At 39.6% G+C, this 25,304-nt stretch overlaps 1 protein-coding gene across 9 annotated transcripts in view; it reads right to left on the bottom strand.

Moving 5' to 3' along the window:
• eml5 (EMAP like 5) overlaps positions 1 to 25,304 on the bottom strand; it is a 219,918-nt gene that overhangs the window by 88,706 nt on the left and 105,908 nt on the right. For all 9 annotated transcript variants that reach the window (XR_006312734.1, XM_043697279.1, XM_043697280.1 and 6 more), the window contains 6 exons: positions 20,995 to 21,100; positions 19,902 to 19,995; positions 17,927 to 18,027; positions 14,690 to 14,892; positions 12,592 to 12,703; positions 8,723 to 8,850 (listed from right to left, as the gene is read on the bottom strand). Coding sequence is in view for 8 of the 9 variants with exons in the window: in XM_043697279.1 (XP_043553214.1) it covers positions 8,723 to 8,850; positions 12,592 to 12,703; positions 14,690 to 14,892; positions 17,927 to 18,027; positions 19,902 to 19,995; positions 20,995 to 21,100 (744 nt within the window). In the remaining variant the exon portion in view is untranslated. The remainder of the gene's footprint in view (positions 1 to 8,722; positions 8,851 to 12,591; positions 12,704 to 14,689; positions 14,893 to 17,926; positions 18,028 to 19,901; positions 19,996 to 20,994; positions 21,101 to 25,304) is intronic.

Below are 25,304 nucleotides of genomic sequence, written 5' to 3'. Positions count from 1 at the left end.
GGCCCTGACAGATATCTTTGTGGCATTCTTAAATACAGGTGAGGTGCCGGAGGACTGGAAGGTTGCTCATGTTGTCCCCCTGTACAAGAAGGGTAGTAGGGATATTCTGGGTAACTACAGACCAGTGAGCCTGATGACAGTGGTGGGAAAGTTGCTGGAGAGGGTACTGAGAGATAGGATCTATTTATATTTAGAAAAGAATGAGCTTATCAGTGATAGGCAACATGGTTTTGTGCAGGGGAGATTGTGCCTTACCAACTTAAAAAGTTCTTTGAGGAAGTGACCAAGTTGTTAGATGAAGGAAGAGCTGTTGATGTCATATACATGGACTTCAGTAAGGCGTTCGATAAGGTTCCCCATTGTAGACTAATGGAGAAAGTGAAGTCACATGGTGTGCAGGGTGTTCTAGCTAGGTGGATAAAGAACTGGTTGAGAAACAGGAGACAGAGAGGGAGTTTCTCAAAATGGAGAAAGGTGACCAGTGGTGTTCTACAGGGGTCAGTATTGGGGCCACTGTTGTTTGTAATTTACATAAGTGATCTAGAAGAGGGCACTGTTGGTATGATCAGCAAGTTTGCAGATGACACGAAGATTGGTGGAGTAGCAGAAAGCAAAAGGGACTGTCAGAGAATACAGGAGGATATAGATAGACTGGAGAGTTGGGCGGAAAAGTGGCAGATAGCTTTCAATCCTGACAAATGTGAGGAGATGCATTTAGGCAAGACTAATTCTACAGCAAATTATACAATGAATGGAAGAACCTTGGGAAAAGTTGATGGGCAGAGAGATCTGGGAGTGCAGGTCCATTGTACTCTGAAGGTTGCTGCACAGGTGGATAGAGTGTCAAGAAGGCATATAGTATGCTTGCCTTCATTGGACGGGGTATTGAGTACAAGAGCTGGCAAGTTATGTTAAAATTGTACATGCCATTGGTTTGGCTGCATTTAGAATAGTGTGTACAGTTCTGGTTGCCACATTACCAAAATGATGTGGACGCTTTGGAGAGGGTGCAGAGAAGGTTTACGAGGATGTTGCCTGGTATGGAAGGTGCTAGCTATGAAGAGAGGTTGAGTAGGTTAGGTTTATTTTCACTAGAAAAAAGGAGATTGAGGGGGGACCTGATTGAGGTTTACAAAATCATGAAGGATATAGACAGGGTGGACAGAGACAAGCTTTTTCCCAGGGTTAAGCATTCAATAACGAGAGATCACGGTTTCAAAGTGAGAGGTGGAAAGTTTAAGGGGGATACACGCGGCAAGTACTTCACACAGAGGGTGGTGGGCGTCTGGAACACGTTGCCAGCAGAGGTGGTAGAGGTAGATTCATTTAAGATGCATCTGGACAGATGCATAAGAAGGTGGGAGCAGAGGGATACAAATGCTTAGGAATTGACCGACAGCTTTAGACAGTACATTTGGATCGGCTCAGGCTTGGAGGGCCGAAGGCCCTGTTCCTGGGTTGTAAATTTTCTTTGTTCTTTGTTCTAAGATGACACACAGGAGGCTGCTAAATAAGAGCGAGCCCATAGTGTTAGGGGCAAGGTACTGGTATGGAAAGAGGATTGCCTGACTGGTAGAAGGGAGAGAGTGGGAATAAAGGGATCTTTTGCAGCGTGGTAGCCTGTGAGTAGTGGATTCCACAGGAGTCAATGTTGGGACCATAGCTATACATGTCATACAATAATGATCTGGATAAAGGAACGGAGGGCATTGTTGCTAGGTTTGTAGATGACACAAAGAAAGATGATGGACAGGTGATGTTGAAAATGCAGGGAGGCTGCAGAAGGACTTGGATAAACTAACAGAGTGGGCAAAGAAGTGGCATATACATTGTGGAAAAGTGGGAGGTTGTGCACTTTGGTAGGAAGAATACACATTTAGACGATTTTTTTTGTAAATGTTTCTTAGCAAAAAAAGCTTTTTTTTGACTTTATGAAAATATAAATTTATTGAAAATATAACAAATGCAAGTATAATAAAAAATGCAAATTACAATACAACTGCTGTCTACTAACTACTAACCTACCCTATAAAACAAAACCAAACACTGTGCAAAACAACACCAATAAATAAGTAAATGACTAATAAAACAAAAAAACAACAACAAAAGAACACACAAGAACACAAAATAACAATGCTCGGTGCAAAGTTCCCAAACAAAAAAAAAAATGGGAGTGTTGTATATATACCCATATTAACTCAGGAGACACCCTCCATGGCCCAGGGCTCTCAAAACCTAACCATCCTGGTTAAACAAATGCCCTAATTAAGATAGCAGACAGATCTGTGTCCAAATAACTCAAAAAGGGCTGCCATGTCTTATAAAAAAGGTCTGTTGTGTGGTGCACCATATTTAGAAAAAAATCATTGGGAATGTGCTCCATAATTAATTTCTGCCATCCCATCAAGCCTGGTAGGTTCTCAGACACCCAATTCATCAGAATATTCTTCTATGCACAGTAAGTAAGAATATTAAATCGTTTCTTCCCATGCCCATTTAAAGATGATAGATTCAGTAGAACTAGGAGGAGGGATATCAGGTCTACTTTAACTTTGGTCCTCAATACCCTCTCCATCTCCCGCCACAGCGCTCCAATAAACATGGAGTCTGTGGCATTTCCAGAAGCAATGGGTAAGAGTACCTACACTTATTTTACATTTGGGGCACACTGGAGATGCCCATTTTTCAAATTTAGCTAGACGACCTGGTGCCAAATGAACCCAGTGCAGAACTTCTAACTGTGTAGCACATATCCTATTACAAATTGAGATCTTTCTCACGTTCTCCCATATGTCCTCCCATGTTTCAGAAAAGATCTCCACTCCTAGCTCTTGCTCCCAAACCTCACATAACCAGTTAATATCCTGCTAGGCCCTGGCACCCAGGAAGGGGATAGAGGGCACTAACCGAAAGGGTGCTTCTGTGACGTAGCAACAACCTCCCTGTATTGGGCTTATAGGGCTTAGTAAGAAACGTTGTCTTCTGGATGAAATCCCTAACCTGAAAAAAACAGAAAAGATCTCTACTGGGCAACCTGCATTTGCGGCTCAGTTGCTCAAAAGACATCATAACCTCCCCCTCAAAAAAGTCTCCCAAACCGGAAATTCCTCTCGCTGCCCAAAGTTTAAACCCTGAGTTCATCATCCCTGGTCGGAACCCTGGCATACCAACTATGGGAGTGAGTGGCGAAGTCTTGATAAGCAACCCTCACTCTGATGCATCACCCTCCATGTCTTGACCATATTAATAACAATGTGGTTCCAACAGTAGTCCATAACTGTCCTCATCTTATCCATGAACAACAGGTTAATAAGAGGACACTTTGCCTGGGAGGCCTTGATATCCAGCCATATTGAGCCTGAGTCGTTACCTGCTCAATCACACAAAGGACAGCATGCATCTCAATTGATACCTCCTGATGTCTGAGAAATCAAGTCCTTCCCATCCTTGAGGCAACTGCAATCTAGTAAGTTTGATGAGGGGCTGCCCACAATGCCAGACAAAGTAACTAAACCAATCCATAAGTCTCTGCAACGTTGACCTGGGAAACATTGTAGGGAGCATACGCATGGGATAAAGCAAACGAGGAAGGACATTCATCTTTATAAGAGCTATTCAGCCCAGCCACAAAATTGGAAGAGCCTCCCATCTCTGAAGATGCCGCCTAATATGGTCGAGCAGGTGAGCAAAATTAGTCCGAAATAACTGAAAAAACATGGGAGTAATAAAGATACCTAGGTATTGGAACCCCAACCGTGACCACTTAAAGGGGAACCGAGGGCCACCTTCAACCTCTGGCACACCTTTGAGGTCCCCCAAAGACATAGCCTTTGACTCTGCAAAGTTGATCTTATATCCTGAAATAGCCCCAAATGAATTGATACATTGTATCAGATGGGGTACGGAGGTCATCGGTTCCAATAAAAACAGAAGGACATCATCCGCAAATGGTGTAATCTTGTGTACCATCGATCCCACTTCCAGAGCGGTTATGTGGACATTCTGACGAATGGCCTCTGCCAGCGGCTCGATCACCAATGTAAACAACAATGGTGGGAGAGGGCAGTCTTGATGACTACCCCTACCAATCCTAAAGTTCCCAGACATCACCCAGTTGATGAATACAGCGGCCAGAGGGTGGTGATATAAAACCTCCACCCACCTAGCAAAGACCCCACCCAACCTAAACCGCTCTAAGACATAAAAGAGATATGGCCATTCCATTCAGTTAAATGCTTTCTCTGCACCTAAGAAAATCACCAATCCTTGGACTGATCATTGCTGACATGCTTGGATCATATTCAGGAACCTTCTAATATTATTAGAAGACCTACGACCCTGTCTGGTCCTCTTTGACAATATAGGGCAACACTTTCTCCGATCTCAGCACCAAAAGCTTAGACAGAATCTTAAAGTCTTAGTTTAACAGAGAGATGGGCCTGTATGAGAATGACGGAATGGTAGGCATTCATGCATATTGGAGTGAGTGTACATTTCCAGCATTGGCCCAGACAGAATCCCTATAAACTCCTTATAAAACTCACCCAGGAGGCCACCATCCAGGAGCTTTCCCACTCTGAAGTTGCCTAGCTGCCTCCTATATTTCCTGAATATCAAGGGGGCATTAAGGAGAGAGGCCTGTTCCAGGGTTGCCCTGGGGAGGTCCAGGCCCTTAAAAAAGGCTTCCATCTTGGTTCTCCTATCCTCGCACCTTCAGACCAATACAATTCAGGGAATCCAATTCCGAAAAGCATAATTAACTCCAATAGTGAATTGGGGAGCATGCCTTTACCTAGACAGATACACTAAATACTTCCCTGGCCTATCCCCATACTCGAACAGCCTTTGTCTAGCAAAAGCAAGTTCTTTCTTTGCGGTTTGTCTAAGTATTGAATTCAAGGCAACCTGAAGGGCTGTGATCTGCTGTAACTTGGCTATCAAAGGCCTCACAAAATGTGCCAGCTCAGCAGCTTTCAGCCGCATCTCAAGTAGATGCTGTTGTTCCTCCTACTGACATTTCTGGCTAGCCAAATAGGAAATAGCTAATCCCCTAGCAAAGGCCTTAGCAGTCTCCCACAGCATAGACAGGCTACTAGCCATGCCTGAGTTGATAGTCAAGAACCCCGAAACCCACAAATTTGGAATCCTTAAGGAGAAAAGGATCCAGATGCCAGTGCCACAAACCTAGCCCCTCACTCTTGGCCTTAACCTCCAAATATACTGCCGCATGATCAGAGATAGCTATGTTTCCAATTTTACAAACCATAAATCGAATCCAGAAGGGTCAAGGGGGCCAAAAATAGGTCAATCCGCATGTGACATTTGTGTGTTTGAAAAGAAGGTGAAATCCCAGCAGGTAGGGTGAAGCTATCTCCAAATATCCACCAGCCCCAACTCCTCACATAAGTCACTCATCTGCTTGGCTTGCAAAGAAATAGTTGGTGGCCTACTAGGCATCCTGTCCACTGTCAGATCCAAAAGGCAATTAAAATCCCCCCCTATAATAATGTGCCGTGTTCCAAAAGCACTCAACTTAGAAAAGGCAATAATTAAAAATTTGAGGGGATGTGCCGGAGGGCAGTAGACATTTAAAATGCCATATTCCTCCCCATGTATCAGGGCCTTAACTATCACAAACCACCCCTGCTCATCTTTCACCTGCTCTAATAACGTGAACGGAAGATTTTTCTGGATAAATACAGCCACTTCGCTACTTTTAGTAGTTAAGGATGAAAAGAATACCTGGTCATAACCCCCCTGTTGTAACCTCAGGTGTTCCCCATCATCAAGGTGGGATTCCTGCAACAGGGTGATATCAACCCTTTCTCTCTTAAGGCTAGAAAGCACTTTTTTCCTTTTAACAGGTGAATGACTTCCCTTGATGTTCTAGGTGCACCATTTAACAAGACACAGCCATATCCCCTTTCAGAGACCCTTGAACCCCCGGGAGAGCAACCTGCTTGCAAAGTGCTGAGCGCAAGTAAATGTCGACTCATAGAGTCGCAGAATTGTGTATACAAAAACTACTCTATCATAACTACAAACAACTATTGCAACCAAAAAGATACAAAGAAAACTAACATAAAACCTTGAAAGAGAGACTCTCCCCCCTGCTCATAGGGGGCACTCGCCCTACCCATTCCCTCCTGCATAGCTCTTCAGGCCCGGACTGTGCCCCATCCTTAGGCAAAAAGAAGTCAATAAACAAGGAGATGATCCTCAAGGCAACAAAAGAAGACAGTCAGGATAAGCACTCCACCTGGTTCCATGTCACCCCTATTTGTGACTAAAAGAGAAAAAGATGAAAAAAGGGGAAAACAACAAAGGGCACCCGCAAAATTTCCTATGATAAAATCCAGTTATAAAAATATGATAGAAACAGCATATTCCAAGATTTTTGTTTTTTTTTAAAATAATTATTAAAGAAAGAGAAAAAAGGGAAAAGGAAAGACACAGGGAAAGAAGGAAAAGAGGACAAACATTAACTGTATTCTTCAGACCAATTGATCTATTTTAAAGTGTTTACAAAGGCTTTGGCTTTATCTGCCGAGTCAAACATATAAACCGAGTCCTCGTGGCTGAAGCGGAGCACTGCGGGGTACCTCATGGAGTACTGGATGCCCAGATTCCTGAGCCTCTTTTTAACTTCAAAGGATTCTTCTTTCGAAGTACAGCAGCTGAGAAATCCTGGGAAAACCTGATTTTTGACCCCTTATGCAGCAGTGCCTGTGGATGTTTCCCCAGTGATCTGGAGGCTTCTATCACTCTTTGCTGGTTCCTATATGTGAGGAAGTGCAATAGGACCGGACTGGGGTGCTGTACAGGTCCAGTCCTGCGCACCGCCACCCGATAGGCCCCTTCAATGTGCAGCCATCCAGATTCAATTTGAAGGCCCAGGAACTGCAGCTGCCAGTTTTCAAAGAAGCTGACTGGCTGCCCTTTACCCTCCAGAAGCCTGACAATCTGAAGATTCGTCCTCTGACCTCGATTTTCAAGATTGTCAACCTAACCTTGCAAGGCCCGCACTACCTGCTCCAGTACCTGGATCCAACCAGACGATCAGCATTTCCGAGGCCTTGGTTCGACCCTCCACCTCCTCCATCCACTCCCCAAGGCCCTGGAGCACCCGTTAATGCTTCTGCTGTGGCCTCTAGCATGCCCAATGCTGCAGGGGTGTGTCCTCCTTGCTGCTGTTTGCTCGCTCCTTTTCCTTTTGGCATCCTTCCCACTCCAAATTGTCAACAAATATGTGTTCTTCAAGTTTCTAAATTAACAATTCCTCCATATAAGTTGGCCAGGGATGGTAAAAAATACCAATATGCCTTGGCTGTTAGGCAGAGCGTCCATGTCAGTTCTACTGAACCACCGCCATCTTGCCGAGTCCCACGTAGACAAATTTCTAAATGGGAAAAGGCTTCAGAATTCTGAAGCTCAAAGGCACATTTAAGTCGTAATTCACTAATCACTTAAGATTAAGATGCAGGTTCAGTTGCGTGTTAGGAAGGCAAATACAATCTTAGCATTCATTTCAAGAGAGCTAGAATACAAGAGCAGAGATGTACTGCTGAAGCTGTATAAACCTCTGGTCAGACCGCATTTGGAAAATTGTGAGCAGTGTTGGGCCCCATATCTAAGGAAGGATGTGCTGGCATTGGAGGAGTCCAGAGGACGCTTTCAAGAATGATCCCGGCAATGAAGAGCTTGTCACATTAGGAGTGATTGAGCACTCTGGGTCTATACTTAATGGAGTTGAGAAGGTTGAGGGGGATCTGATTGTAACTTACAGAATACCAAGAGTCTGGGTAGAAGGAATGTGGAGATGATGTTATCACTAGGAGACTAGAACCTGACAGCATAGCTTCAGAGTGAAGGGATAACATTTTATAACTGGGATGAGGAGGAATTTCTTCAGCCAGAGGGTGGTGAATCTCTGAAACTCATTGCTGTGGAGTTCATTGAGTTTATTTGAGAGAGAGATAGATAGGTTGTTGATTAGTAAAGGGATCAAGAGTTACATAGGGAAGGCGGGAGAATGGGGTTGAGAAAAACATCAGCATGATTGAATGGTGGAACAGACTCATTTGGATGAATGGCCTAATTCTGCTCCTATATCTTAAAGTCTAACGTGTAGATCAGAGATATCCAATAAACGTGAAGCACAGAAACAAAGGATTACTGTTTGATCTTTGGCCATGCTGCATGACGTGTCATTCTTCTTTAAAGCTATTTTGCAACTCAGAAGGAACAAGGGCTTGCCTACTCATCTGGTACTGAAAACAAGGTAAATAGTAAGGTAAATTTTTTGTGCTCATTTATAAGACACAGAAATAGATTGAAACATGCTCAGTACCTCAGAGAGGAAAGGCAGGCCTAGTTTAACTTGAATCCAGGGAAATGAAAGCTTTTTTGAGATTGGCAAGATGACGATACAATTGAGCAGAGTCAATTTCTGATTTTGCCAAGAGCTAACATAAAGAGAGGTAGCTGAGCATTTGGGAGTTTAATTATTACCTTAACAACAAGATTTAAAGAAAGTTAAAATAAATACAAAATGGTCTCTCAAAAGTTAAAATCATAATCATTGTTCTGTTTACTTCAAGGAAAAGCACAGATAATCATCAATAGATGCACTTGAATAAAATAGTCTCCGGATTAATTGACAAACAAATAAGCAAAAAATCAGATTTACCAAAAGGTACATAACAGTTGTTAGAAGTGATACCTGAACCAGTAGGGTAATGGGACCACTTTTTTCAATTTCTAATATTTCCCCATTCTTTGTACCCACTAATATATGACCATGGCCTAATGTTATGGCACGAATGGAAGGGTTGTCTTCCAGCAACAGACCTAAAACATAAATGAGAAATCATTAATTCAAACATATGATTTAACTCTGCCACAACAATAATCATATTGCTAGACTAATTAATACAAGTTATGCAATTATCATCATGCAATTTCATTGCTTAGCAACACTGCAGAAAATCATCAATATATTACGTTGCTTGGAAATCAACTTGTTGCAGGTAAACTTGTGATAGACAATTGACTATGGCTATGATCCCTTTAGCCCTAAGAATTATATCTATTTCATTCTTGAAAAAATCCAATGTTTTGGCCTTAACTATATTCAGTAGAAGAAAATTTACAAGCTCACCCTTTAATGGGTGAAGAAATTTCTCCTTATCTCAGTCTTAAATGAGTTATCACGTATCATTGAATTGTGACCTCTGGTTCTGGACTACCCAACCATCTGAACATCCTATCTTAAAATTACCCTGGCTAGTCCTATTATAATTTTTTTTTAGGTTTCTTTGAGACTCCCACCTTCATTCTTCTTAACTCGAGTAAATATAGTAACCAATCTGTTCTTCATACGTCTATCCTGCCATCCCAGGAATCAGTGCAACAAAGGTTTCACAGGCTACTTCCATAAACAGAACATCCTTCCTCAGGCAAGGAAACTAAAACTCCAGATCTGGTCTCACTAAAGCCCTGAACAATTGGAGAAAGACATCCCTGCTCCTATATTTGAATCCTCTCACTAGGAAGACCAACGTATCGTTGGCCTTCTTCGTCTCCTGTAACAGGTGAACAAGGACACTCCGATCTCATTGTACCCCCCTTTTCCAATCTATCACCATTCAGATGATAATCTACCTTCCTGTTTTTGCTACCAAGTGTATAACTTCACATTTGTCCCCATTATATTTCACATGCCAATAATTTGCCCACTCACTCAACTTATTCAAATCACTCTGAATCATCTCTGCATACTCCTCGCAGCTCAGCCTTCCACCCAGCTTTGTGTCACCTGAAAACTTGAAGATGTTACATTTAGTTCTCTCATTTAAATCATTTAGGGCCTTAGTGAATAGCTGGGGTCCAATTATAGCCGGTTCTGATATAGCGCGCATCTCTTCAAAACACATTGGCTTTAACGTGATTTAAGAATTTAGACCATTATTTGCAGAATGTGAACTTTTCTCGTGTTTTGGCTATAACATGATTCTGGCCCCATTAGTTTAAATGGCATGGCTATTGCGTGCTTGTCTCATAATGGAAGATTGTACGAGAACAGAACTATCATGCTATATCAGAATTGAATGTACTGATCACTGCAGTATCCAAACTGTTACAGCCTACCACTTGGAAAAAGACATTTTCATTCCTACTCTTTGTTTCCTATTTCTTGCACTCAGGCCAATTCACGAGAAATAACAAAGCAAAGGGGTAAAATCATTTTTACTCAGAGGAGAATGCTGATTAGTTCATTGGCATTGTCATGGAGAATGAACCAGTTATATGACAACTGAAAGTTAATTGCCAAACTTCATTTAAACTTTAAACCAGGCTGATGACACTGATTGGTCAAGGCATCACTTGAGAAAAGCTATCATTTATTTTATTGAGTTGAAACAGCATTTTGTCTTTCTGTGGAATAATGGCTACACAAACAGATCTAATGCCTTCACCTTTAGTTGTGAAAAAGCCCAGTCTATCTCAATTACCCCAGTAGGGCAGATGTCTCAAAGCAACAGGTGAAATTGTTTCACACCATTACTATGTAATAGGAACATGGAGTGGTGCCCACCACTAACAGGATGCTGTGGTCAAGTCAAACATGTTCGGCCTATCACAAATAAATAATGTGGTATATGAATTTTAGAGCTGGTGTGATGCAAAGTATTACATTGCACTACCCAAAAAGTGACAGATTGTATCTAAGAGCATCTCCCTTCAGTTGTTCTTAAGGTACTAACCATACCCAACCATCTTACTCTTGCAAAACTCAAAACAGAGTGTCCAACATTAGATGTGATTCAGCAATTTGATAAATAATACCAAGAGTATACAGAGTTACATTGGCAACCAATTTAGTATTGTCAGTTGTGCTTGCAATCTAGCTCATCTGTGTATACTAAAGCTATGTATATATGCAGATTGAAAGAAGGTACACACATGCTGTGTCTGATTACAGAACAAATAGGTAAGAGTCATTATCTGGTTCATTTCTCAGGGAAATGCCTTCATCAGAGTTAAACTATTTGGTTTAAATTTAAATGAAGCTTGGCAGTTAACTATCACCCATCATTAACTGATACATTTTCTATGGAAACATTTCTACCAATAGAACTCTCTTTTCAAACAATAAAAAGATTGATTTCTCCTTACTTTGGTATTTCTCATGAACTGCGCTGTAAACTATAGGAAGAAAATCTTTGACAAATGTGTCTTTTTGAAGTAATGTTCTAATTTTGTATTAGTAATCTAGTATAAATAATGTAAAGCTATATTGGATGAAGGTAAATTTGGAAGGGCTGGATATAAGTAGTCAGACTACAATTGGAATTAATGGCAATACTGAGGAAAGAGGCTATTGAATTTTCCAAGACGAATTGGCAATAAGCAGAAAAGATAGGTGTTGAACCAGAACTGATTAGAAAAATAGAGTTCACCTGAGAAAATTATTCTTTAGCAGAAAATAAATTCTATAAGATAGGAGTGGGGAAAGAGTCACAGTCAGTAAACATCAGTGCTTAGAAAAGTAAAGGCAAAGAAAAAGAAGTATTAGGGATAAGAGGAATGACCAGCTGAGCATCAAAATAAGTCAGTAAGAATCATGGCAGGATGTTTCACAAAACAGTAAGCTGAAGATTAGGCAATAGGGAAAGAACTGGATTGGAAGTTTAAGGAGAGGAAGAAGAGTGGAGAAGTTCAAAGACTTGGGTTGAGGATGTTAAACAACACCATTTGTGTTGGGAGGTTTGCAACTTCTCATGAATTTTAACAAAGCCTTCTGACTACAAGTGTTTTGCATGATCATGATTATAGAGTGGGGGTGGGTCTGGATTAGATGCTCTTTGGAAGATTGGTGTGGTCTTGATGGGCCTAGGAATTCTATGATTCTAACATCACCACCTGCACATTCCCCTCCAAGCCCCTCCCCTCCACTCACCTTCCTGACTTGGAAATATATTGCCATCCCTTCACCATCCCTGGTCAAAATCCTAGAATTCCCTCTTGGCGTTGCGGGTTGACCTACAGCACATCAACTGCTGTAGGTTCAAGGGCAGAGCTCACCACCATCTTTTCAAGGGCAACTAGGGACAGGCAAAATATACTGTCTAGCTAACAATATCTACTTTCCATATCCATGAGTGAATAAATAAAGATTGGTAGTATAGTTTTTGGACAAAGCTTACGATTATGCACAAGCATTTGAGGAATACAGAATACTGCACAACCAAATGGGACAAATTGCCTCCTCCTGTGCAATGCTGATTGCCTCTGAGTTCTGAGGCGCATCAATCTTTGTGACTGAACCATTTTGTTTTGACACCAGTCCCCATCTGTCTGAACCCAAAATCTCCAGTAATCTTAAGGCCCACCTCTAACAAATGACAGTCAGAGTCACAGCAAACTTAAGCAATTTAAAGTGGACTAGTATCCTAGTGGTGAACAAACCTTGACAACCAAAGCAGCAGGCAGGAAAGAAAAGGAATACCGCAGAGAGAGAAATACTGATATTGTAATTCGGCTCAGGAACAGATTGGATTACATGGCAGATTGTTGGTAAATGAGTACCTTTAGAGCCTGGAGCAAGTGCAGAACGTTTGATGCTATATGTTTTCAGACATCTCTCAAAACTATCATCCCAGAGGACAACAACACCATCTTTTCCACCAGTCACAAATCCCTGGAGAAAGAACAAACTCACATAAAAATTCTTTAAAACTCATTTTATCAAAATAACTCAAAATTATTACATTTTCTATTATAATAACTTGCAAGCACTGTTGGATTTATATATCACGCTTAGAAATATTATAAATGTAGCAGGACTGTGGAACCTGGTTCTGTAATTTTGTGTTTCTAAGATGTTTTTAGAATAGTCAGAAATAAGTTCTTCTAAGTAAGCCAATAGCCCTTTTAGAAGGGATACATTGGAACACCATGACCTGCAAGTTTCCTCCAATCCATTCACCATCCTGACTTGGATATATATTGCCTTTCCTTCCGTGTCGCTGTGTCAAAATCCTGGACCTTCCTCCCTAAGCACTTTGTGGGTCTACCTATAACACATGGACTTCAGAGGTTTAAGAAGGCAGCTCGCCGCTACCTTCTCTAGGGAAACTAGGGAAGTGCAACAAGCACTGACCCAGCCAGTGACACCCATATCCCACAAATGAATAAAAGAAATTCCACTTTTTAAAGTAGGTAACATAACTAACTCTATGTATTAAAATATGCACAAAGTATAAAAAGACGCAATCTTAAAATGGGAAGAAATAAAAAGAAATAAACTTGCAATCATTCAAAACCTCTCACATTATCCTAGACAATCTGATAAATGCTTAACTTTTGTTAAGGAATTAATGTTGCCAAATTTTGGGAGAACTCTCCTGCATGTCTTTAGAAAGGGCAACAAGATTTGTTATACTCATTTGAGAGAACAGAAAGGTTCTTACATTAAAGTCTCATTAGAAAGGTAGGTTTCAACATTTGCCTCAATAACAAGAGTACTATCACCAACGCACGCTTAACATCTAATAAACTTGTAACCCTATAATAGGTATAAAGTGGATTTTACTAATATGTCATTGGAACTGGATAGGCTAGATGTGGAAAGAAAGTTCCCAGTGTTGGGGAAGTTCAGAACAAGGGATCACAGGTTAAGAATAAGAGCTAAGCCATTCAGAACTGAGATAAGGAAGAATTTCTTCACTCAGAGTTGTGAACCTGTGGAATTTGCCTAAACAGCTTTCTGTGGGAGACAGTTTAGTAGATATACTGGATGTGGCCCTAGCACTAAAGGGATCAAGTGGACTGGGAAGAGGGCAGGAATGGGATACTGAGATTGCATGACCAGCCATGATTGTATTGAATGGTGGTGCAAGTTCAATGGGCCGAATGGCCTACTCCTGCACCTATTTTCTCTGTTTCTATATAATGGAGAAAAATTCTGAAAGCTCTTCACAAAAGCATAGTGACACACAAAATTTGATTCCAACAAAGGAAGTATGCATTAGGAAATGCTACTTTATCAATTCATGGGCTTATGAGATGGGTCTTGAAGGTGACAAGGAAATAAAATGGAGGAAATTCTAGAGTTGGGCATGAAACTATTTTTGGGAGGTAGAAAATGCACAAGAGTCTGAGTTAGAAAAATTCAGAGTTCTTGCAAAGTTTTGGGTTGCAAATTGATAGAGACAGAATGGGGTGATACCATGAAAGAATTTGAATACAAGGTTGAGTAATTTAAATTTAAAGCAATAGGGTTTAGCAAGAACAGAGGTGATATGTGAATTGGACTGTTGTGCAACAGCATATAAGCAAGTGAGTTTAGATGTGTGGGGATTTATGGAGGATGGTGGAGTGTCCAGGGTGAGGAAATTTTAGAAATTCAATTTAAAAGTGAAATCAGTCTTTTGTCATTCAGATGCTGATTTTAAATTAAGTTTTAAGTATCAAAAATAATGATAGCTTGCAAATACAAACAGAAAAGCTTAGAGGACCATAAAATGTTGGATCTTACATTACAATGCTAGTAGACATTGCCTTTTAAAATTATAACATTATAAAATTGGCTAAAAAGACACCCATGCTTATCAAAGCTTCATTTAAAAGTCCTCTTTCAATCTTCTATAGCTACTTATAATCAGAGGTTTTCCTTATTCCTTACCTTCTCCAGGGCGTGCATGCTGAAAACTGGTCCATCATGGGCTTTGATTCTCTTAATAATGAACATATCTTTCCATATATAGACATCACCCGTTGATGTTCCTGAGAAAACCATTTCATCTGTCCAACCATAGACTACACACATGATGGTTTCTATCTTTCTCAGGTTTCCAAAATAGCCTTTCCTTCCAGTCAGTCCTCCACCTTGTACAATAAATATATAAGTACAATTAGACATTTTTTATTTTAAGAATCTGCATTATAACTTTACCTAATCAACAATCAGGAAGTTGCTTCCAAATCTATTTGAAAAGTATTTACTTAAAAATCTGCTCATGTTTAGTACCTTACAATTTGAGGAATGGAGACTAATCTCACAAACCCAGTGCCAGATCATCTTAAATTAATCCTTGCCTTGACAAACTGAATACATCACAAGCTCCACCAGGAATTTATTCAATGAGCATTATACCTGATGCATGGGGCCCTCTTCTGGTACAGTGGTAGTGTCCCTATCCTTGAAGCAGGAAACCCGGTTTTGAGAACGAACCTGCTCCAGAGGTGTGTAATAGCATCTCTGAACAGGTTGTTTAGAAAAATAGATTTATTTTTTAAAAATTATTACTCATACATGTTTGTATCTGGGGTCAACAACTTGGAGATCTTAGAACAGGGAGCAGTTCATCACTCCATCTTATCAGAATGCAGGAATAGTTTGATTCCCTTTGAACATAAAGATCATGCACCAATGTTATGAAATAGCACACCATTTAAATAACCAAGTTCTTGTACTTTACACACACAATGGCAAATTCATAGAACCCCCTACAGTGTGGAAAGTAGCCATTTGGCCCATCAAGTCTACATCGGCCCTTTAAACAGCATCCCACCCTATCCCCATAATCCCGCATTTACCATGGCTATCCCACCTAGACTACATATCCCTAGATACTACAGGGCAACTTACCAAAGCCAATCCACTTAACCTGCACAACTTTGGACTGTGGGAAGAAATCAGAGAACATAGAGGAATCCCACATAGACACGAGGAGAATGTATAAGATCCACACAGCAGCCACCTGAGGGTGGAATTGAACTCAGGTCCCAGACATTGTGAGGTACCAGTGCTGACCACTAAGCCAGTGTGGCACCCATAAATTAATTTATGTGACTCATATATACACATTAAATGCATTGTAACATTTTAATCACTTTCTTCAAATTGGCGTTCTGGAAAAATGAGTTTATAGAAAACTGCTTTTTAATTATTTAGCCAAATTAGGAAGAAGCTGAAGAAACTGAAAAGGGTTTTTACATTTTTACATTAAATATGAATTGTGGCTCGTAAACATATGAATAAGCTGAAGCTCACTGACAGTAAGAAGATTCTGCTTGAACGCATAAATATACACATCAACATACTATGCCCACGAAAATAGACATATTTTACATGTTCCCTTAGATGTCATAAAAGGGATTATACATCTTGTACTTAAATTTACTTTTGAAATGGAGCAGTCAAACAAGCTCCATTTCCTTAATGTCCCACTTGTGAAATCAAAGTTCTTTACTACTGCCTGCTGCAAACCTTTGCTTACTGGTCTCTATTCACATAGTAGAATACCTATAATGCCATGCATTTAAAGATTGGCAACTTCAGAATTAGGGCCCAAGTCATTTGTTCACATGCAAGCTTGGTGTTGAAATAGTACGCATCAAAGCCATCTTGCAGGATAATAGCTACGATGATCAGACAATTTCTTGCTATATATATTGCATAAATTCATGAATTGGTCAACGACCATCACTACTGATCATGAAAAGAATGTCCAATCTATCTCAGATCACTCTGAAAGTGCAAATTATCACAAAAGTTTGAGCAACAGGTGGAATTAGCTATTCATGCTGCTACTATACAGGAGTAACACCACTGTGGCGTTTTCCCCTTATGGAATGCTGTCATAAAGCCAAAATGCCTAATCACACAAATTAGCAATGCTGCATATGAATTTCAGTGCTGGTACGTTACTAAGAATGTACAGACCCCTGATCTTATCAAATAACACGTCTATTTGGTTATTTGCAACATGTAATGTTCTGGTAGTACAAATCAAACTGTGCTTGCAAAACTGAAAACACATTTTCCAACACTGATGTGGTTCTGCAACTGAACAATGTTTACTAAATAATTCAGTGTTGTTTAGTATTGCAGAATTTCAATATGACTGAAAAAAGCCACATTATGTCAAAGCTACTTGTCTGGCACTCATTAGGACAATTTGCAAGAAATAGTAAAGGAATAACAACATTTATATTGTTGTAGAAGAGATTTTTAATTGGTTGGCAAATGGACTATGATAGGTACAGGTACTGCCATGGCGAATGCGATAATTAACAATGACTGACAGTTACTTCCAAAGTTCTATTTAAATTCTTGGGAAAAAAAGGTTGAATTTAATTTCTCAGGACAATGCCTTGACCAATGAACTGGAGAATGGTCGTTGCCAATTTTGCTGCATTGAAATATGTTCAGTTTATGTATATGATCTTTCAGTCTTCAAAAAACAGGGTCCTGAGTATCCTTATTTGTAGCTTCCAGCACGTGCAAATGTGCCATACCAAAGGTCTCACCTGATACATTCTCCACGGTAATGCCTCAACCAATTGGAGACCATTTGTCAACCTGTTGTAAAGGAGAGGTACACAATCCTTGATCCAAAATTCTGAAATCCAAAAAGCTCCAAAATCCAAAATTTTATCGTGGAGTGTGGAGCATCATGTTAGTGTGTGATCAAGTGACCCGAGTCCACGCCCATTTGAACCATGTCACTCAGATGTGACGAGGCGGTGTGGCCAAGCACTGACAGGTGTCAATGGTGTCTCAGTGCTTGTACTATTCACGTGTGTCTACTGTTAGGTAATTTTTTTAATTTCACTGTGAAAATGTAATTTATTCTGAAATCCAAAAAATTCCAAATTCCAAAAACCTGGCCCCAAGGACTTCGGATAAAGAATTGTGTACCTGTATAAATGTTATTTTCCACTTTACAGTGTGATTACTGTGAATTGTCCTGGTGAGCCTGAAAATGAGCCTTTTTTTGAACAATACTCAAGTTCTATACTACCAAATAACTATTTCCTAAAATCTTGACAGTTAGAAAACCTGCAGTAAATACTATTTAAATCAAGCAAAGTAAAAAGGTTATAGATGTAAAAATAGCAGAATTGACTGTCCTACCTGCTCGCTGCCAGAACTTGATGTGTTTTATGCCAGCAGTAACCAACTTGTCTGGTATATAGGGATTCAGTTTGACAACAAAAATCTTCTCTGCACTTCCTCTAAAGAAACACATTTGACTTTTTACTTCATTGTGTTTTTTCACAAACAAATACATAGAAAATGATTAATGTTAACAAATGAAAATTCTAATATAGAATTCATTTACCATTGCAACAAAGTTAATTTAAGTATTTTGCTGCTGCTTACATAAATGATAAACTCCAGTGCTACCTAAACACTGAACCAGGTATTCAAGTAGTTACTGTACACTTTAATTTTCTTAAGAATGAAATTCACTGACAGGTATGCAATAAATGTAGAACAGCCTGGAAAAAATAATGTCAAATCCAAAATGGTCAAATTCTAAAAGGGCTATAAACAGAAAACATGGTAATGTTCAGAAGACCAAGTAGCAACATTATACAGCAAAGCAGAATTAACATTTCATGCTGATGATTTTCTTTTGAATGTAACAGGCTTTAAACAAGGACAAAAACAAGGTAGATGGGAGGGGGTGAAGAGTGAAAGTCTGTGATAGAGTAGAATAATGGTTGTAATTAACTGGAAAATGAGATGATAGCAACGTGACAAGTAAATTGACATCCAAAGAGTGTAAAGGAAGCATAAACAGCAAATTATCAGCAACACATGTCAATTTAAAAAGTGGTTTGGAATTGTTGGACTCGATTTTGAGTTCAGAAAGCTGTAAAAATGTCTAATTGAAAGACAAAATGTTGCTTCTCCAAAGGATAAGTGACTAGGAGTTCAGGAAGATATCTGTGTGCTGTACTGAAATGTTTCATAAAGCAGCTATGTTAATCTTCTGCTTTACTTTCACTCTGATTTCAGTCTCCTGCACTACACTAATAAAGTTCAATGTAAGCTTGAGAAACAGCAGTTCATCTTTCAAATTTGTCAGTTCTCAGCTTTCTGGAATATGTTTTTTAAAAATTCATTCATGGGATGAGGGCATCCCTGGATATTGCCCATCCCAGAGGGCAGTTAACAGTCAATCACATTGCTGTGGGTCTGCAGTGAATGTATGCCAGATTAGGCAGGAATGGCAGTTTCCTTCCGTAAAGGACATTAGTGAACCAGATGGAGTTTTCCAACAAACAGCAACAGATTCATGGTCATCATTAGACTCCAGATTTTTTATTGAATTCAAATTCCACCATCTGCCATGGAAGGTTTTGTCACCATATCCCCAGAACTTTACCTGGGTCTCTAGACAATAAGATTAGGCCGTGATAATACAAATAGGCCGTTGCCTTCCCGCATATGTTCAACAATTTCAGATCGTAACTTCTGCTCCTTTTTTTGTTTGATAGAAGCTGTTGATGATTTTACAATCCCCATTTATTCCTTCTCTGGACACATCTTTCTTTTTTTTCTTCTTCCATTGTCATTGCATTTTGCCTTGTGCTACCAAACTTCTGCCATTCAACATTTGCTTGTCACCCTATCTCATAGCTTCCAATTTGTTGTTCTTCCAACACAAACTGTAACCATTTCCTTGCCTCTCCACTTGCTTAAAAAACAGTTCTATCTACAAACCTTTCCAAACCTGACAAAATATCATTAACATAAAAGATGAATTCTGTATCTCTCTCATCAAATGCAGTCAGGCCAGCTGAGTATTTCTAACAATTTTGATTTCATTTCAGATTTCCAGCATCTGCAATATTTTATGTTTCTGAAAATATGAATTACCTTGCATTTTCATTTCAACTGTTTTAAATGAAATTCAACAAATTACAAATTATAAAAAGTATGACCGTGCATGAGTTAGAAACACAATAGATAAACTAATATGGTTTAAAGAGGTGACTGCTGTCAAGGTACATTACAAAGTTTGTCTAAAGATCCTGAAGTTAGTGTTTCACAGTTTTTTGAAGGAGATTCTGTATTAAATACAGAATGAAATACCGACCTTACTGAAGAAAGTTTTTCTCCCTTTTTCCAATCCCAGAGAACTATTGTATGATTTTCATCAAGCCCAACTGATGCCAAACGCTTTCCATCCGCTGAAATAAAGAAAACATTATATTTTTATCTTTTTCAAAATGATAATACTCTGAACATTCACAGCCAATGATTAAACTACTTTACTCTAACGTATACAACTCATAGCACCTTAGAAAGCTCATAGATCTATCTGCTACAATGGTGCAGTGAGAACTTACCAGAATCAAACATAGGTTTTGGAAGGTGTTGCCAAAATATCAATGAAAACTAATTAATGGGAAGGGTAATTCTTACTAATTAATTTGTAAGAAAGAAGTCAAGTAATAATGGGTTGCATTCTTGTTACTAAATATTTAAGGTGTTGTGGGATGACACTTCTCAATACGGCAACCATGCATTTTATATTAGAACAGCAGTCAACATTCAAGCAACAGCGCACAAGAACATGACTCATTGAAAATGACTAATTCTCTCAGTGAATGATGCAAAATGAGATTGATTAATCTTTGATCCACATTGTTAGAAGAGTTGAATTCTACAGTGAGACAATATCACCACTGTTTCAAACATCAGTGGAGGACACATTGATGCTTGCTGTTCTTATATTTTAACATTTGTCATTGGATTATTTCAATTTTCTGGTAGCAGGTGGAAAGGTGCATCAAGTGCTCTTTTTGATAGAGGTTTCACTTAATCTTTTGCAGAGAAATCATTTACATCGGGAGTAGAAGGAGAGAACTATTGACTACAATATCAGAAAAAAAATCTAGTGTTTTAATCACAGATAGGCAGAAGAATATTTGTCTCAACTGAAGATAGATCATCCAAAACAACTTGCTGTGGAATCATCTATATTGAATTACATCGAAATTACTACTTGGAAACAGGAAATGGGATAGTTAACTACTCCAGTTCCTGTTTGAGAACAAAGAGACTAACTCCAGGTTGGTTGTGAAGGAATTCATAAGTTAACAACAAAAATCATTGAATATACAGATATGACTATAATTTTGTTTTATTACACAGCACAGATTACAATAAATAGTCTTCTCCTTTACCTGAAAAATCTACTGCACAAACCCCAAACTGATGATGTCCTTTCAAAATTGATAATGGCTTCAATAGTTCTGCATCCCAGATATGAATTGTAGAATCACGGCTCACCTAAACAGACAGGAAAGCAATGTTTACAGGTTTCTTTTGGTGTCAAATTCTTCATGTTATTCATGAAATGCTCAATTAGCAAAATTAGCATTGGATTTATTTTATGGACCAGACCAAACTCCCTCAAAATATGTCAAGGAGATAGCCTAGTCCTTAACTTTTATTTTATTTAAAGGCAACTGAAAAGCACTTTGTTCCAGATAGGATTTGATTGGTCCACAACTAGGTTGATCATAAAAATAGGTATGGTAGCATCCCATAAACACACACCTGGCAAAGGCAAATTCAGCACAATAGATTATTCTCACGTGCTATCTCCTCTCCACTCCAGATGAAAGGAACATTGAAAGAAACAACAAACAAACAATCTAGCAGCAGAGACAGAACTCAAGCTTTGTGTTGCAGCAGTGAAAGAGCTGAATCTAGCAGCTTCAACAACCAACTCCAAACCCCAACTGAAAGCAAAACTAAAACCCTGGATCAGTGTGAGCCTGACTCCCTCATTCATGCTTCTTTTGCCTTACTTAAAAAAAACACTTAGCTCAAAGCTGTTGAGCATTTGCTTCTTTTACAGACATATTGTCACCATGGTGTCAACAAGGAGAAAGTGAGGACTGCAGATGCTGGGGATCAGAGCTTAAAAATGTGTTGCTGGAAAAGCGCAGCAAGTCAGGCAGCATCAAAGGAGCAGGAGAATCGATGTTTCGGGCACATGCACAGATTTGAGCAGAATTCACCAATGAGGAATATGAAGCATAAGCCCGAAACGTCGATTCTCCTGCTCCTTTGATGCTGCCTGACTTGCTGCGCTTTTCCAGCAACACATTTTTAAACCATGGTGTCAACAACCCTCTTCAAGAGAAACAGGACAGACACATTAAGTAATACTGTGTACTTAAATGCACAGTATCATCACACTTAGCAGACAACAATTGCTTATTCAGAGGAAATTTCACAAAGAAACAATTATTAGTCTTCATCTGCAGGAATATAGACATAGGAGTTTTCTTTTAAAGGAAGCATTTCTCTCCTATTTCTCCAGAAAGTTCAATTCATGTTGACGGTTATTTCAGTCACCTCATTTTTTTGTAACTGTTATATAATCAGAGACAATTAATTTCACCAGTTTATACAAACAGGGAATGCAGTACAGCTGGTCTGCAGTTTGTTCACATGCACAGATTTGAGCAGAATTCACCAATGAGGAATATGAAGCAGAAACACTATTTATTTCTTACTCAGAATTGATAAGGTGGAGGAGACCATCATTTGGCCTGTTCTGTCTACACTAGATCTCTGAGCATTTTGACTTATTGCCAATCTCCTGTCTTTTCTCAATAACCCTGGAAAATGGACAGTATCTTCTTGAATGCTTTAAAATGAACCTGCTTCTATCACACTAATGGGCAGTACAGTCCATCCCGAAGTACTTGCCGTGAGAAAAAGCCTTTTCTTACCTCCCATTTACTGATATTGAGAAACATCTTAAAACTGTGAGCTTTGGTGGTCAAGCTGTTTACAAGTGCTAAATGTTCCCATCTACTCTTTCCAGGCCTGTGATGATTTTGAAAACTTCTATCAAATCTCTCCTTAACATTCCCGTCTCAAAAGGAAAACAATCCCAACTTTTCCAATTTATTCTTTTAGTTGAAGTTTCCCATCCCTGGAACCATTTTTGTAAACTTCTGTTCTCTATCAAATGTATTTGAATCCCTTCTAAAAGATAGCACCCAAAATTATACATAATATTCCAATTAGCATCTTACACAAGTTCAGTATAACCTTCATATTCTTGTACTCTATGCCCCTATTATTAAGTGCTCTATATCTGTCTACCACTTTTAATGATTTATGCACCCAGGTCTCCCTGCTCCTGCACAGCCATTACTGTGTACTGTCTCCATGTTCTTTGTACCAAAGTGTCTCACTTCACACTTCTTTGCATTGAACTTCATCTATTATTTGTCTGTCTATTCAACCAACTTGTCAATGTCCATTTGAGGTTCTATATTATCATCTTTCAGAGCTTACAATTTTTCTAAGCTTTTGAACTTGTTCTCTGCACCAAGATCTAGATTATTTATATATAGAGTGACAAGAGATGTACAGCATGGAAAAAGATTCTTCAGTTCAACCCGTCTATGCCGACCAGATATCCCAACCCAATCTAATCCCCCCTGCCAGCACCTGGCCAATATCCCTCCAAACCCTTCCTATTCATATACTCATCCAAATGCCTTTTAAATATTGCAATTGTACCAGCCTCCACCACTTCCTCTGGTAGCTCATTCCATACACGTACCACCCTCTGAATGAAAAAGTTGCCCTGTAGGTCTCTTTTATATCTTTCCCCTCTCACCCTAAACCTATGCTCTCTTGTTCTGGACTCCCTGACCCCAGGGAAAAGACCTTGTCGAGTTATCCTATCCATGCCCCTCATGATTTTGTAAACCTCTATAATGTCACCCCTCAGCCTCCTACGTTCCAGGGAAAACAGTCCCAGCCTGTTTAGCCTCTCCCTATAGCTGAAATCCTCCAACCCTGGCAACATCCTTGTAATCTTTTCCGAACCCTTTCAAGTTTCACAACATCTGATAGGAAGGAGACCAGAACTGCATGCAGTATTCCAACAGTGGCCTAACCAATGTCCTGTATAGCCACACCATGAACCCCCAACCCCTGTACTCAATACTCTGACCAATAAAGGACAACATATCAAACACCTTCTTCACTATCCTATCTACCTGCGACTCAACTTTCAAGGAGCTATGAACCTGCACTCCAAGATCTCTTTCTTCAGCAACACTCCCTAGGACCTTACCATTAAGTGCGTAAGTCCTGCTAAGATTTGCTTTCCCAAAATGCAGCACCTCGCATTTATCTGAATTAAACTCCAACTGCCACTTCTCAGCCCATTGGCTCATCTGATCAAGATCCCATTGTAATGAGGTAACCTTCTTCGCTGTCCATTACAACTCCAATTTTGGTGTCATCTGCAAACTTACTAACTACACCTCTTATGCTTACATCCAAATCATTTGTATAAATAACGAACAGAAGTGGACCCAGCACTGATCCTTGTGGCACTCCACTGGTTACAGGCCTCCAGTCTGAAAAACAACCCTCCACCACCACCCTCTGTCTTCTACCTTTGAGCCAGTTCTGTATCCAAATGGCTAGTTCTCCCTGCATTCCAAGAAATCTAACCTTACTAACCAGTCTCCCATGTGGAACCTTGTCGAATGCCTTACTTAAGTCCATATAGATCACATCTACCACTCTGCCCTCATCAATCCTCTTTGTTACTTCCTCAAAAAACTCAATGAAGTTTGTGAGACATGATTTCCCATGCACAAAGCCATGTTGACTATCCCTGATCAGTCGTTGCCTTTCCAAATACATGTACATCCTGTCCCTCAGGATTCCCTCCAACAACTTGCCCACCATCAACATCAGGCTCATTGGTCTGTAGTTCCCTGGCTTGTCCTTACCTCCTTTCTTAAACAGTGGCACCACATTAGCCAACCTCCAGTCATTCCGGCACCTCACCTGTGACTATCAATGATACAAATATTTCAGTAAGAGGCCCAGCAATCATTTCCCTAGCCTCCCACAGAGTTCTAGGGTACACTTGATCAGTCCTGGGGCTTTATTTACTTTTATGCATTTCAAGACATCCAGCACTTCCTCCCCTGTAATATGGATATTTTTCAAGATGTCACCATCTATGTCCCTACATTCTATATCTTCCATGTCCTTCTCCACAGTAAATACTGATGCAAATTACTATATAGTAAGGAAAAATGAGAGTTCCAAGCCTGGGGCCTGGGGAGCATCAGTTTAAACATTCTAACCTGAAAAATATCTGTTCACCATCACTGTTTCCTATTCCTCAGCCAGTTTTGTATCCACATCACAACTGACCCTTTTACTTCATGAGCTATAGCTTTTCAAGGCACTGCACTGGTGTGGCACTGTATTGAAAGTCTTCTGGAAATCCATGTACTGCACATCAACAACAATGTCCTCAAGAATCCTCTCTATTATTACTTCAAAAACTCCACAATGTTAATCAGACATGAATGGCCTTTAAATTCTTGCTGGTGCTTCCTAAATAATCCATAATTTTCTACGTGATTATTATTCTATCCTGAATAATTACTTCCAAATTTAAACAAGCCTGTAATTGCTGAGCTTACATTTT

The sequence above is a fragment of the Chiloscyllium plagiosum genome, chromosome 10, assembly GCF_004010195.1.
Source record: "Chiloscyllium plagiosum isolate BGI_BamShark_2017 chromosome 10, ASM401019v2, whole genome shotgun sequence".
Taxonomy (NCBI): domain Eukaryota; kingdom Metazoa; phylum Chordata; class Chondrichthyes; order Orectolobiformes; family Hemiscylliidae; genus Chiloscyllium; species Chiloscyllium plagiosum.
The sequence above is the reverse complement of the archived record's forward strand: the minus strand, read 5'-3'. Positions and strand labels throughout refer to the sequence as shown.